The sequence below is a fragment of the Manis pentadactyla genome, chromosome 3 (assembly GCF_030020395.1).
Source record: "Manis pentadactyla isolate mManPen7 chromosome 3, mManPen7.hap1, whole genome shotgun sequence".
Taxonomy (NCBI): domain Eukaryota; kingdom Metazoa; phylum Chordata; class Mammalia; order Pholidota; family Manidae; genus Manis; species Manis pentadactyla.
This window is the reverse complement of record NC_080021.1, coordinates 118,563,152-118,578,737: the sequence shown is the minus strand read 5'-3', so window position 1 is coordinate 118,578,737 and position 15,586 is coordinate 118,563,152. Positions and strand designations below refer to the sequence as shown.

At 41.4% G+C, this 15,586-nt stretch overlaps 1 protein-coding gene across 4 annotated transcripts in view; it reads left to right on the top strand.

Moving 5' to 3' along the window:
- NRP1 (neuropilin 1) overlaps nt 1-11,578 on the top strand; it is a 137,138-nt gene extending 125,560 nt beyond the window's left edge. For 2 of the 4 annotated variants that reach the window (XM_036912207.2, XM_036912205.2), the window contains exons 14-17: nt 3,595-3,866; nt 4,350-4,446; nt 6,557-6,607; nt 8,736-11,578. In XM_036912207.2, the coding sequence (XP_036768102.2) occupies nt 3,595-3,866; nt 4,350-4,446; nt 6,557-6,607; nt 8,736-9,025 (710 nt within the window). In that variant the 3' untranslated portion in view covers nt 9,026-11,578. Of the gene's footprint in view, nt 1-3,591; nt 3,867-4,349; nt 4,447-6,556; nt 6,608-8,735 lie in introns of all 4 variants that reach the window. The other 2 variants (XM_036912206.2, XM_036912204.2) reach the window with 1 other exon arrangement.
- The last annotated feature ends 4,008 nt before the right edge of the window (nt 11,579-15,586 follow it).

Here is a 15,586-nt window from a genome sequence, read left to right as displayed (position 1 = left end):
TACAGACATACATATGTCATCTCCTTTAGTTTACAGCTGATGAAACAATAAGCGAGCCTAATACTTGCTCTCTCTTGACCCTTGGAGTAGAAGTAGAACAAGATGGGCTCAGATTCTTATTCTTTTGAGGAAGATTGTAAATCTAGCCCATTTTCTATGAGCAGGTAAGAAACCTCACCACACCGCAGCTCACAGCCCACCCACCTCCTGCCTTACTTTCCTTCTAAGATTAATTAGTGGGGGCAGGGTTGGCAACACAAGACAGCCACTCCAGTGAGCTCGTTAATGCACAGCCACCCTGTTTTCCTCACCCAACTTGAGGTACGGTTTAAAGAGCCTGTGGTGCCCTGCAGACAAACACACGTGCACACACACACACACTCACAGACTTCTGCCCTACTCAGGGACCCCTTGGGACTGCTTGCTCAAGTAGTGGCTTTCCAAAAGGGGCATGTGCTGATGCCAAGATGTCTTGTTAAGCCAAGCTCCTCCTGTGCTGTGGCTCTGGGTGAGAGGGTCAGTGGGCCGGGGGGTGGGCAGAGGGCGCTTCGTGCCTGTCCCATTTTGTTTGTTCACTTTTTTTTGCAGTGAATAGAACCATTAAGTAGGTTGAATAGGCCTCCTTCCACCACAGCTACCTCCTCTCTTAATGAGAATGACAAGGAAATTGGATAAAATTGGGCTCCTTCAATTCTGAGACACTTTCAATTGAATCTTAAGACAAGCAGTTTTAGAAAACTTAAAATACTTTGACTGTAAATGGCACTGTACATATAAATGGCATCAAATTAACCAAATGCAATTAGCCGAAATGAAGGCAGTAATGGTGGAAAAATTGATGCAAAGTGAAGCAAAATGGCTCAGTAGGATCTGACATTCAAAGGAGGTTAAAAGCTACGTTAGCCAGAGACAAAAGCTAAAAGGCTTGCAGAAGTAAAGTGCTAATTGAGAGAATGAAGACAGAGTTCCTGACCCAGAACTGTGATAAAATCCCTGAAAGGAAAAATATCAGCACTTTATGTGCTGGAGTATCAGAAAAGGAAGGCGATTAATAGCTGAGAAGTGCGATTCCTTCAGAAGGATTTGACTTCTTTGTTCTCCCAGACACCCACATTTACTTGGCTATAGTGGCAGCTCAGCCCTGACTAGAAAAAGCCTCCTGCAAGTTCGGGAAACACAATCATTTGCTGAGCGAATGGATAAACCTGACATCTGAAGGGCAGGAACTTGTTAACATGAAAAACATCTAGATGAAGACTCCTGCACACAGCCCACACGCACACAGACTGACATTAGATGGTATTTGGCACTTTGCAAATCAGGTGTGGAGTTTTTTTTTTAATTAATGCTATCTAATAAATAGGTAAAATATCCTGCTGCCCAATTTTGAATTAATTTGAGGGCATCCCACTTGGTTTTCTGCATTTGACCTCTAAGAATGAAACCAGGTACCTCCTTACAGAGGATTCCTGAAACTAGCATCTTCCCTGGTTCACTGAATAAATGTACTTGAGGAGCCCTTTTGCAGGCAGACGCCGCACTGGGCACTGGAGATACAGGTATAAAGGAGGGCAGCCCTGCCCTGGAGGAGCTCACGGTCTGGGCATGGGTGGGAAATGATTACAGAGCAGGAGGGTGAGGCAGGCAGCAATGGGGATGCATAACAGGAGGGGCCAGAGGAAGCAGTCCTGTCTCAAACACAGCCACAGATTGGCTTGAAGGAATGGCGTGTGCAGAGACGGCGAGGACAGGTGCTGTGCTTTTGATGTTTCTGTTGTTTTTATTGAAGATGATATTCTGTTGGTTTCAGGTGTACAGCTTAGCGATTTAACATCTATATACATGATGAAATGCTCAGCATACTATGTGTGGCTCCCATCTGCCATCATACAGAGCTATTGCAATGTCATTGACTATGTTCTTCACCCCCGCTGTGTTCTAATGGATTGCAAGGGTGTGGTTAGGACAGGTCCCTGTGTGAGGCCTTGGGTGCCCTGTGGAGAAGGGGGGGACAGCTGAAGGCTGTGAGGCTCCACGGAAGGGTTTAGAGCAGAGAAGTGACCTGAGCGTATGTGTGATGACCCCACCATGACAGCAGGGTGGGGCCCAGGAGACATTCCTCAGGCCACCTTCCTCCCGCTACCCACAGCCAGTTTTCTTCTTTCTACCACCTGTTCTGATGAACTGAAATGAAGCTGATGGGCTTCATAAATGTGTTTCCTCTCCAACTTGTTTTTTTCCATAAGATGGGGGGACGGGGTGGCAGAGAAAAGTTGGATATACATTTTGTACCTGCTGGTCTGGCAGACTGACACACTGCTTATCCCAGCAAAATGACACTGTCATACAGATAGGAGACCACCACCTGGGAGCTCAGCGGGATGAGACAAACCCCAGGAGTGACTGAGCCTGCTTGGTCCCAGGGAACACTCCACAAAGACAGAGAGCTTCAGTGGTAGCTGCTGGAGCTGTGATTTTCATTTCCCACCCCTCCTTTTGTTATTCCACTCATTGGTTTTAGTAAGAGTGTTTTGGGTCGATCTCCTGTAAGCAGCAAGGTGAGGGGCGAAGGCTGCCTGCTGACACCTCTGCTTCCACCTGGCTGTAGTTTACACAGGCGAGCAGATACAAGGACATGCTTACAGATGCACAGTGAAAATCATCTCACATATGCAAAAGCCTCTTGGGCAGCAAACAAAACATTTAACTTCCCACTGAGGCCGGAGCATCAGATTCACACTTAACATCAGGTGAGGAATTAGTAGGTATTTATATTTGCAGAGCAAACAGGGAAACATGAGTGGTGTGTGTAGACCAGGTGGTGGCAGAAGAAAATGTTCCCACTGGGGGTAATTAAAAGCAAAGCCAAGACTTAAGTACTTGCAGTTCGGCAAGTGTCTATGTTGCCAAAAATGGCATGTTCCAATAAGCTTCAAAGACACTATCTTGCCTCTCCTTGAACCAGAAGCCCACATCAAGCAGCAGCAGGACTCACAGTTGATATTCAAGTTCTCAGGTGTATTTAAGAAATTCATAAACCATTAATATAGACTAGGGAAAAACTATCTGAATTTGGAAAAAGAAATACTAGATTATTTGGGAAAACTGCAGCTTCCTGACTATCAAGCAGTTATAGTGAGCAAAGTGCCATCACCTGGAAGTCCTGCTACTCAAATGATAATAAGAATACATCTGAATTATTCCATTTATTGTCTGTGTTCACATGGGTCCTGCATAAACAGTCTTAAAGTTGCATGAACATAGGTCTATCCTGTGCTTTCGATCTGCTTGCAGTGATGCAAAGGTCAACCTGAATCATACACAGCCCATGTCCATACAAGCATGCGTTCCAAACAAGTAGTACTCAACTTAATTCTGCCTTAGAGCCTTTCCCCCACCAAATACCATTCACAGAAGCTTAGAGCAGAGCCACAAGTGCCAAAGAGGTTTACACACCCTGCCTTTTCCTCTGCATATTTGGGTTCTTGGTGCTCAGCCCAAGAGAGAAGGTTTGAGTGGTGGAACTTAAAAGAAAAGAGATAAAGGAGTTGTAAATTTGGCCCGTCCCCCTAACACAGTCTTTTGTCACAGCAGGAGATGGCAACTTCATCTATTCCCAAGCTGATGGAAACCAGAAAGGCAAAGTGGCTCGTCTGGTGAGCCCTGTGGTTTATTCCCAGAATTCCGCCCACTGCATGACCTTCTGGTATCACATGTCTGGTTCACACGTGGGCACGCTGAGGGTAAAACTGCACTACCAGAAGCCAGAGGAGTATGACCAGTTGGTCTGGATGGCCATTGGGCACCAAGGAGACCACTGGAAAGAAGGGCGTGTCCTGCTCCACAAGTCTCTGAAACTTTATCAGGTAAACCCTCTCCCTAGGCAGGGGAGACAGTGGCTTCAAGGACATGGGGATGATATTTTAAGGTTATGCAAATGAGCTGCAGGAATCACTCCAAAAATTATTTAGGTCTTTCCCGAATCTGAAATATTCCTGCAATGATGATAATCTAGGGAGCATGTTTCACCGTCTCCTAGATTACAGGAATAGACACAGTTTGCTGAGAAAGATGGGAAGATGCTATATGATAAGCTATTTCTGAACTGTCACAATGCACCTTCCTTTTGATTGCTGCCTCTTCCAGTTTTAAATTTTGTATTGGGAAAGAAAGTGTGAAGAGAAGTTTTATGCCATCATCAGGCAGTTTACATGGATTGATGAACAAAGCGTGTGTATTCTCAAAATCTCATGAATTTAATTTATGTGCCTGAGTGTTACAGGCATTTATAAACACTGCTGTTCAGGACTGAACATTTAAATACTGTGAAAATGATCTCATTTTGGTAGGTGATTTTTGAAGGTGAAATCGGCAAAGGAAACCTTGGCGGGATTGCGGTGGATGACATTAGTATTAATAACCACATTTCCCAAGAGGACTGTGCAAGTAAGTATGAGTTGCTGTGGAAACCAGGGAAGTGCTTGTTCAGGACATGAGTCCTTCCATGTGGTGGTCTTTGTCTTGCTCATTTAGACCTAGAATTTAAATGTGGACTATAAGCACGTCATATGAAATGAATATTCTGGTGCAGCAGGGCATAAATTCAGGTCAGGTTAGCTACCCAATTACCTAACTTAGTTCTTTTAGAATGTCTACTACCTACAAGATTACATAAAAAATGTGGAATCCAAAGATCATAGCTAAGAACAAGAATTCATGGTTTATAGGCTATGTTCATAACATATCATAACATATCAAAACATTTTGATGAAAAATGGAAAACTCAGACATCTGTGTAATACCTAGTATCTGGGTGTATAAACAAAACAGCAGGCCTTTGAAAATTCTGATCACAGTGAACTTAACTAAGATTACATTGTTAATGAATCATAGAAGCCGTAATTCTTTACTTTATTACAAATAAGATGTTTCTGACTCTAATAAAAGTCAAAATGATTCAAAAGAATAGTGATATTTAGAGAGTTTGCCTCATATTTCAGATTTTACATTTTTTATTGGTCTGATAGCGGATAAAAGTCTGACATAGAAAACCAATCCATATTCCCCAATTCTTGATATGTAAGTATAAATAGTATCACTACTGGCAATGTAATGGCACAGTAATTAGTCTTAAGCTCCATTTGCTACACTTAAACTTCTGTTATATATCATTCTACAATAGGATGTTAATTATAATAAAATGAAATAAGCCTATTGGGCAAATATAAGACAAAGGAGGCCTGTTGGCTATAATGGGTTTTTGGTCATTTCAGCAATTTACAAAGCTTTATTATACAATATATTGAATATGTGTAATCCCTAAAGTGGCAATAATTTGATAGGATTGACTGAGGAAACTAGGGAAGAAAGAGAGCAGTGAATAAAAGTCTGTTTCTTCATACTATGTAAGGAAATCTGTTTAATGCACACTATTTAGCAAATCTTCACAGAAAATGATAAGGCGTTATATTTCAGTTACACATATTTTACAAGTTATCTACATACAAGTCTACACTGCTGCTAAAATACATATTTCATGTAGTACAAAGTGCATGTGGTGCTCAAGATCAGAGTGAGTGATTTTGGAATGTGAGAGCAAACTCCTTAAACTAAAACAAAGAAATAAAATTCAATTCCATTCAACAAGTGTTAATGGACCACATACTCTACCTAACACTGAATCCAAGTGTTCCACTAAATGTATGGACGGCAAAGACAATTCTATGAACCTTTTCCTTTTCATGTGACCAGTCTACTTAGCTGTAGTTATTGCTGGGCATTGTGCTCAGTCACAGCTAAAGTGCCATTAAAACATGTTATTTATATTGCCATATCCATAAAAAGATGTCTAAGAGAAATGTATATTCATCACATGTGTATCCCTGAATATTCAGCCATGGATGCTATGAGATTATCAACCATTCATTAATTATTTGTGCATTAATGCAACAAATGTTTATTGAGGCACTAATGACTTTGTGGACATTGGTATAAATGCTGGGAAAATAGCAGTGAATAAAGTCCTCAAAACCGTGCCCTGTATTCAAAACCATAAGGGATACTGGAACTTCACCTCCTCCAGAGACTTTTTTTGTTTTTTTGGTAAGATGTGGAACAAGTCTCTCGCCTAGAAGAGCTGGCATACTGTTTGGGACAGCAAACCAACATGCAGCAAGTTTAGGAAGCAATCTCTACAGAAGCACAGGCTGCTGGCCATATGTACAGCCCCACTTCTGTTTCCATTTTCACCAGATTTCCTCCACACTGTGGAGGTCAAAACCATTTCTCTCCACCCTCCTTTTCTCCTAAAACAACACACTGTACCAGTAGCAGTGCAACCTGGATTTCGATGTGATGCCAACTTCATAGTTATTTCACATCACCCATCTATTGCTCTACAGTTATGTGGTGGGGTCAGATTGTACTGAAAACTGCAAAGGAAACCCAGCAGAGCTGTGTGTGTGTGTGTGCGTGTGTGTGAAAGCTGGTATAGTTTGTGTGTATTGTATTTTGTTGGCAGTTCAAATATCTCTTTCAATTCTGTTTGACTTGTCAGAACCGGCAGACCTGGATAAAAAGAACCCAGAAAATAAAATTGATGAAACAGGTAAATGTGACTTGCTGACCAATTTTTTACAAAAATTACTATGGTTTTCATTACATTTATGAAGAAACTTTCTGGAATGCTGGTTAATCAAAGCAGTTCAAATGAAATAAACACCCATGCCCAGGGTACTGTGCTTTGGATGATTGTAAGAGTCAGCCCTCTCCTAATCTGCCCAAAGACCCGGGGGCTGCAGCTTGTGTAAGCGAGAGCCCTAGGGCCCTTCCCAGTCTCAGCTGGAAGAGGGCCTAGAGGATAAGCAAGCAAAACACTGTCTTTTTACAGTCATGGAAATAGGAAACTCTGTCATTTCACATCTAGCGAAGCTATGACTTGCCCAAAGACCTCGAGTGATTTTCACGTGGGAGTTTGGAACCAACCCAAATTCTTATCTGGTTGATATCCAGATATGATCTTTAAAGGACAGAAGCCCAGTTTCTGTGATAACCTACCATGTGTGACTCATCTGTTCCCATCCTTCCCTGCTGGAACCCTAGTTCCGGGGTAGTGACGAGAGCAATGATGATGATGTGCACTTATGCAGAAACCAGTATGTTCCAAGCACTGTACTTCTATTACCTTATTTAATCCTCACAGTTGCTCTCTGAGGCATCCCCATTCTACAGATGCGGAGACTGAAACTCAGCAGTGACTTGTCTTAAGCAGCACAGCTAATTAACTGGGTGGCAGCCTCAGACTTTAGCCTGATTTTTAAACTTGAAAATGGTGTTTTCATTGACCACTGCTTTGTGACCAAAAGCAAGACCTTTGATCAGAGCTGGGCCTTGCCTAAGGTTATTTTATTCCCAGAGGTTTCTGCATCTCCCACAGTCACAGGCTGTTGGACACTTGTCCCAGCATTGCTCGCAGCTGCCGGCCCTTCTGTAGCCTGCTCGTCAGCATCAGCACCTGTTGCCATTAAAGATGTGGACCTACTCTAGCTAAATTTGCACTTGATGGAGATAAATAAATACGACACTCTACTATGCTGTTGGTAGCATGAACATGTGGCTGATTTAGGCTAGTTACATAGCCCACACTGAGAGGTGAACTTTATCCGAGGCTGTTTCAAAACAATGTTTCATCAAGGGAGAGAATATTATAATGTCCCATGGCTTGTTTCCTCTGCTTAGGGACTTTCATCTCATATTTTTAGTCTTCTTTGATTGGAATCTTTGTTGATCAGAACACCTTTGAGTAAACACCATGCATTTGTGCATTAACATTTTAGCCTCAGTTCTCATACCAGGTAATTAGGTTCAAGGCTCCCATGTAAATAACTTCTCATATTCCATTCTAAAGAAAACATTTCCCCCATGACCAAACAGCAAGCAGTGTGACTGTCTCCCGTGAAACCACCAGGGCTACAAAAATGCTGATTCTTAAATTGTTCCATTTAGCCCAACACAGACACAGTTTCTAGATTTAACCAGAGCCCATTTTAAATGTCAGTAGTAAACATCCCCTTGTCCTGAACGATCTCTCCTTCATAAGTGGAATCACTGTAGACTTGCAGGAAATTTGTTTGACTTGAAGATGTCACATGGGGAAGAACAAGCTCATGCGTAAACCATACCTGTACCCTGGAACAGCACCGCATCAAAGGTCAGCTTGTGAGGCTTCTTTGTGCCTGGTTTGGAGATCAGAAAAATGCACAGGGAATGGTTAAGTGCCTCAGCCCCTTGCCACTAGACAAATGTGTGACCAAGTGTTCTGCAAAGCTGAATGACTACGTCTCTGGCCCAGGACCATAAACACAGATTACTACCTGGCACAGATGGAAGGTTGCATGAAATCTGAATTAGATGAGAACCCAGCCCTCCCTGTTTACCCAGACTCTGTTGTTTCCATGTGCTGAGCTGTCAGGATCACAGCACCAACTCCCCCAGACCCTCACCTCCCACACCCAGACTCCCAACCAGTGAACATAAATCTTGGCATTTCCTGGCAATGGGAGAGCCAGACCATGCTTTTCTCAAGGTTTTGTTAAGGTTAGAAATATCCCCACCAGTCTCTTGGGAGAGACGAATTGAAGCATGTGATTCACCCCTCTTTTCTCTTTCTCCACCTGCTTTTAGCTGGGGTGTTATGTTGGCTGTGCTCATGAAACTGGTTTTCTTTTTCTCCCCAGGGAGCACCCCGAGCTACAAAGGCACCAGAGAAGGTGATGAGAACATCTCCAGGAAACCGGGCAGTGTGCTGAAGACCCTGGACCCCATCCTCATCACCATCATTGCCATGAGCGCCCTGGGTGTCCTCCTGGGTGCCGTCTGTGGGGTAGTGCTGTACTGTGCCTGCTGGCACAACGGGATGTCGGAGAGAAACTTGTCTGCCCTGGAGAACTATAACTTTGAACTTGTGGATGGTGTGAAGTTGAAAAAAGACAAACTGAATACACAGAGTACTTACTCGGAGGCATGAGGACAGTTGGAGATGAAAAGACCAGCCAGAGAATTGAAGTGGAAAGGAAGTGAGTTGAGCGTGCTGGGAACTGTCCATCTTCTTTCACTGTACAGGCTGGGAAGTGCGTTGATGACGCTGAGCCAGGCTTTTCTCAGGAGCTTCAATGAGTATTGCCGACAGACAATACAAGTCAACTGTGCGAACAGCCAGAACCATGTACAGTCAGCTTTCTTCTGTTGGTTTCATTTGAATAATCAAGTCTGGTGTTGCGACCAAGTATGATTGACTTAATGATTCATTTCAACACCCCCCCTCCCTGTGCCCCACCCCTTCCTCTTATGGATTCTTCTCAGAAACTGTGCAAAATCCAAGATGCTGGCACCAGGTGTATTCAGTGGGGCCCTTTTGATGGACATGCTACCTGTAGCCCAGTGCCCAGAATATATTAGAACAACTGCATTTCAGCAGACTCTCAAAGCTGTACTTGTGTATTATTGCCCACATTGTGCATAGGCAAAGAAGGATTAGGATGTTTTATTTTAAAGTCCTGTAGCCTCAGTACCAGTATAGTGTGTCAGCTCTGTTTATGAAGCAATACCGTCAAATTTTCTTGATGTTTTCCAGTGTTGTACTAAACCTCGTGCTTGTGAACTCCGTACAGAAAACAGTGCCATCACCAAACACTGCTGGCGACTGGGTGCACTGCTGACAACAGCGATGAAAAATCCTTGGCACTGGCTAGTCTGCGTCCTCTTAAGTGCCTTTTTGTTCGTACTGGTTCTCATTGTGTCACATTAATGACCTGCTCTCTTTCTCGCTGGTGAAAGCCCTACTCTTAATCAAACCCTGGTGGCCCACTGACTAAGAAGAAAGTATATTTTAGTGTGAGACGTCAGCCCCGGGAAGGCAAGGGCTCCGCAGACTTGGTAACGTGGCTTAATTGTTCTGCTTTTTCCGTAGTTCAGTTTCATGTCTCTTGACCCTTTTGTATAAAGCTGCAATATTCCCTCTTATGGTTCTTTCATATGGAATGTATTTTCAAAATGTAAACTCGTTCTCTCCTAGCTCTCTGTCTTTTTACTCTCTTAGAATTTAAGCATTTGCCATTGTCCAGAAAAGAAACTTGCAGCTTTAACCTGCTGGGAATGGCAAACAATTTTACTAGACTTTATGTTTAAAAATAAATAAATAAGGGGGATTCCTAACTTTGACCTCCAAAGTCTAACTTTGGTTTTTCTTGTTAACTGGTTAAAGTGACAGTATCTTTTTTCCTTAAGCCATTTGTCTATCTATTCCAATCAAAATGATCTTTAATGGAAATGTTTGCATTTAATAGAAGCAGTGATAAGTTGAGGGAAGAAATAATACTATTTGGCTTTCAAGTGAGACCCAAAGGAAGGACTGAACACAATTCTCCAAATATCCAAAAACATGAGATTTTTTTACATCCAAATATGCAAAAATGACCAATGAGAACCTTGTTTTGGTATTGAGTCAGACAAAGGAAGTGGAAGAAAGAACAGCTAATTTAAGAAAGTGACTATAAATCCTGGAGCTGGGGGGTAAAGTATTTTAAGATAAGAGCGGGGGGAAAAGGAGTTAAATAAAAATAAATGTTTTAAGAAATTCATTCAGCAGCAACCCTGAAAAAACAGACTTGAATGAATGCTTTTAGGAACTTCCAGTGACTCACAAAGAAAAAGCCTACCTTGGCAGGTAAGACCTGCGTCTCTAACCGCACAGAGCAGTGAACGTCTTGTCAAGCAGCATGTGGATCAGCCACAGAAGTTTCGGTTGTTTTCAGCGTATTTGTGTCATGCCACGTTGTCCGAGAATTTCCCCCCTGCCCACAGTGCTGTAGGTCTCACTCAGACACATCATGGACTAGACCATCCACTCGTCTGGGCTTAATCAGGTTGAGAATGCCTTTTGTTTCCAGGAAAATATTGGTCCCTGTGAAAGGAGGATAGATTTTTATCCCCACAGGCCATTCATTCAGTTGTTAAAATCATACCAGCATGAAAGCACTAAGACTTGATTTGTTTTTTTTTTATTTTAAGGCAACAGACTCAAAGTTGCCCATAGCCAAGGAAAAATGATACTGCAACTTTAAATTTTAAAGTATCTTGCACTGATAAATATATTTAAAAATTATATGTTTATAAAGTTATTAATTTGTAAAGGCAGTGTTACAGAATGTTCAGTTTATATTGTTTTAGATTGTTCGGTAATTTTAAAGGTGTAAAATAACATATTTTTTCCTTTATTGAAATCTATAAAACTTTCTGTAGTAAAATGTTTTCATTTTACTGGTATATTATTGCTTCATGTTTTGTACCATCATAAAATTTTGTGCAAATTTTTTTTACAGAAATTTTTATTTTCTATGACAATATGACACTTGTAAATTGTTGTTTCAAAATGAACAGCGAAGCCTTAACTTTAAATGACATTTGTATTCTCAGACGCTGAGCAGCATAAAAACCACATAGAACTGAACTGTAACTCCAATTCCAAACTATGACTACTACATTCCAAAGAAACAGTTGAATTAAACATTTTCATAAAATATTCCCAAACCTCATCGCTTTTATTATATTATCTTTGTTATTGTTAAAGGAATTGGTATTATTCCAGCACCCAATAACTTCCAAGAGGTTTTTAAGTTCTCTTTTAAAACTAATATCCTAATAGGGAGAGAAAATTAAGAAGACATTTCCTGGAAGTAAAATATCACCCCAAATTGGACACTGTTGAGACAAGGAACTCAGAATTTAGCCTTATTCATGGAAATTTTCAACCTCGCATCTGTGCCAAGGGTTCTGTATTCCATTTTGTAGTTTATTTTTATGAAGTTCCCAAGTATCTGTTGGTAAGTTCTGTTCTTGTAGGAAATAGGTAATTAAAATGGTGTGTATGCATGTGCCTAGGCTAAATTGGGCACAAGGCAAAACTGAGCATGGCATTACACCTGGCTATTTGGTAATTCTTAGGAAATTTTCTATTCCATCTGAGACCAAAATAACTGCAATAATAATAACAATAACAGCAAAAAGAATGACAACACAAGTGTTAAGCAAAGCATACTGGGTAGGGCCCTTTAGAAAGCTTGTTACAACAAATTAGCCTCCCCTCATCCCCACCACCCACAGCCTAACAATTCTTTCTTTACCTTCCTGTGATTGTAGGAAAGCTTGGTTCTGAAAACATATGAACTTGAGGAGCAGGCTTCTCTGCACAGCTCTTCACAATGAATAAATGTTCCTGCTTTTCCCAGACACTTAACACCTTTATATCACTTAACATCTTAACATCTTCCAAGATTTAACCAAGAATAGTATACTTTCCCTATTGAATGGATTTTTGGACCTCTTTGCTTTGAGAAAAGAATAGGCATAGATCAGGGTAGTCATTTTTCTGAAGTTAAATTCTATCTACATTCATGGATGTTTCCAGAAAACTTGATGACTTGCAAGTAGTCTATCAGAATTAATCCAAAAATACTTTCTGAAAAATGCTAACGACCATGGATTAATATTATCTGTTTCATGGTTGAGAAAACCTTAAACACAGATCCTTTTATCCCTTTCTTCCCTCTAGTTAGCTGCTAAGGAAGGCTTTTCTTCCAGAATTTAATGAACTAAATCTTTCCACAATACTTCCCAAAGTCAGGAATTCAACCCTCTGCCGTGACGACTGAAACATTTAAACTAAAACATGATAATTATTTATTGTTCCATCTCCTGTCTTTCCTGCTAACTTATTAACCCACCTGGGCTGAATTGCACTATATCTTTTTACAAATCAAATGGATTTTTATAACTTTCAATAATGTTTCTGCTTCCCAGTGGTAATTAGAGTGGTTATGTAAAAAGCAGCACTTCTAAGAATTAACTCTATTTCCCTAAACTATATCCACTAAGGGATCTTTAGCAGCTTTTCTACTTGGGGGTTTAGAAGGGTGAGTGAAGGGAGCCTCCAACTGAGCAGAACTAAGTGCCAGGAAGCATGTGAGGGCAGGATGACAGCTGTCTTTTATTAAGTTCCAAAGAAACATTGCAAGATCATCATATCATCATATGCATGTAACTTCTCAGCAATAAAGATCTTATGAACAGATCCTATCATTTTTGGAGAAAAGGAGGAAACTCCATTTCATCAGGATCTTCTATAGTGATGACATTGCACTTCTTTTTATTAAGAGCATTAGCTATTTTCCCAGCAGCTCTGTGAGGTAAGTTTTGTAAATATTTCGCTCTATAAATGAGGCATCCCGAGTTGAGAGAGGCTAAGCATGCATTCAGGATGCATGTGATTCATCCTCCCCTCCACAGCCCCTACGCTCCAGAACCCTGCATTTTCTTGCCAGTTGCTTACATAGGGTCTTGCTCCTCAAGCTGTGGCCCAAGAACCAGCAACAGCGCCTGGTTGCCTGGAAGAAATGCAGAGTCTCAGACCATCCCCCAGACCTGCTGAGTCATTTTACTGGTGTGCCCAGATGACCCATATTCCCGTCCGTTCAAGTTTGAGAGTCTCTGACACAGTTACGCTGAGCCAGATGCATGAGAACTTGCTTCCAAGGGTGGTTCCAGGACGAAGACGGGGATGTCCCTGCAGTCTTCACAAAGCACTTTCGGTGAAGTCCAAGCACAATGCAGCCTGGAAAACAGAAGGTAAGATCAGTAAATGGCAAATCCCACTCAGAAGCACTTAGTGGCCATCCTGTTTGATTTCTCATGAGGGACCTAAACGTGGGTTCTTCTGAGGGCAGAGCCAAAGTGCTGATGGTATCTTGCTGGATGAAAACCTTAAAGTACTCTGTTACCCATCACAATGTGGTCACCAGGAGGAAGCAGGGGACCAATCTGTGAAGAACCAAATCCTACTCAAAAGAAGTTGCCTTATTCATCACACACAGTTTACTACTTTACAACCACATTAAAACCCTGAATGGTAAAACAAGACTGAACCCTATTTAATCTTTCTTTGATGATTTCTGAACTTGTTCCTTAGGCTCCTTGTTACAAATCAGTGAGAAGCCATCAGATAATAGAGCTCAGTTGTCTAATAGTGATTGCTGATGGAGGGTTTTCCTACAGAGCAGGAATGTCTCTCTTCTCCACATCTAAGTGGAATGGTACCTTTTACCATGTAGGGGTTCAGTAAATGTGTGACAGGTGTAGCCAAAACCTAGTTTTATCACTGCCCTGTTAGTGGAGCTGCAGGGTCACTTGCTCAGACAGAATGTTGGGTCAGAAATGGACTTGCCATCCTGTGATGGAGTCTCACCCTGTGCACTTGAATGAGACATCTTGTGGGATAGAGCAGGTCCTGGCCCCTCATTATGCTCCTTTCAATAAATATTTTGGACATCTTCCCCACCCCATCATTTCTGATATGAGCTAATTCTACTCCCTTCCTCAAGGCTCCATCACCATCTTGCAGAGGTGTGGTGCTGACAGTGCTAATGGCCTTGATGCAATCCTGACAGGAAACTGTGCCATTACTTTTCAGAGCCATCATTTCTCTGATTTTGTCCAACTTCTGAAAATTTTCGTTGTTGACTAAATTGATTCTTGACTTTGGACATGTGATATGTTTAGAGCAGATCCAATCATTATTCTCAGACTTTTTGCAATACTTCCGCTATGATTCAAGCCCTCCACCTAAAAGGACCTTATTTGGAGAGTCTTAAACTTAATTTTTGGGGGGCCAACTTTTAATTTTATATACATTTAGATCACCTAAATTCCCACTAGTTGTAAGACAAATATACTTTCTGTCATTAAAATAACAAATTAACAAATTAACAGATCATCCCCATGATATAGTTGCATCTATTTATTAGAAAATTTGGGTGGTTGAATAATAGGTCCAGGGGGTGGCACCAGTTTTCCATGCCCCCTAAGCTATGACATCAGATATGTGCACTTCAACAAATCATCAAGCACATTACTGAATCATTTTATATAACTTCCTAACTTCTTATCATCATAACCACTATGATATTCTGAATGTTTACTGTGAGCCAAACTTGACTAGATGCTTCAATTAACCCTTAAAATAATCCTATGTTTTAGGTTACAAAAACTAAGGTCCAGAGAGGCTGAGAAACATAACTAAGTTCACACAACTAGTTAGAAAGCATTGCCAAGATTCAAGCCCAGATCTGTCTAACACGCCCCAATTGCTACTCTAAACTGCCTTCTCAGTGTGAAGGAAAGTCTTCTTTTTACCAAGTGTCGATTGTTATAGGAATGCTTTGAAATGTGTAGCACTATGATCTCACTTTACTATCAGGCAAGGTGTTAGTCAACTTAGACTAGGTTATACAGTGGTAAAAAATAAACCCCCAAGTACCAGTGGCTCAACTCATAGGAGTGCATTTTATTTACACAGACTGTTGTAGGTCTTCAGGGAGTGCAGGACATCTCTATGCCAAGCAGCAAGTCAAGGATCTGAGTTATTTGCCTCTTGCTGCAATACCAACCAGAATACATATTCCAGTCTCTGTACAGGAGAGGACTAGAAATTTTCCCACTGCCTCTTATATGCTGCAGCCAGAGAATGACACAAGAC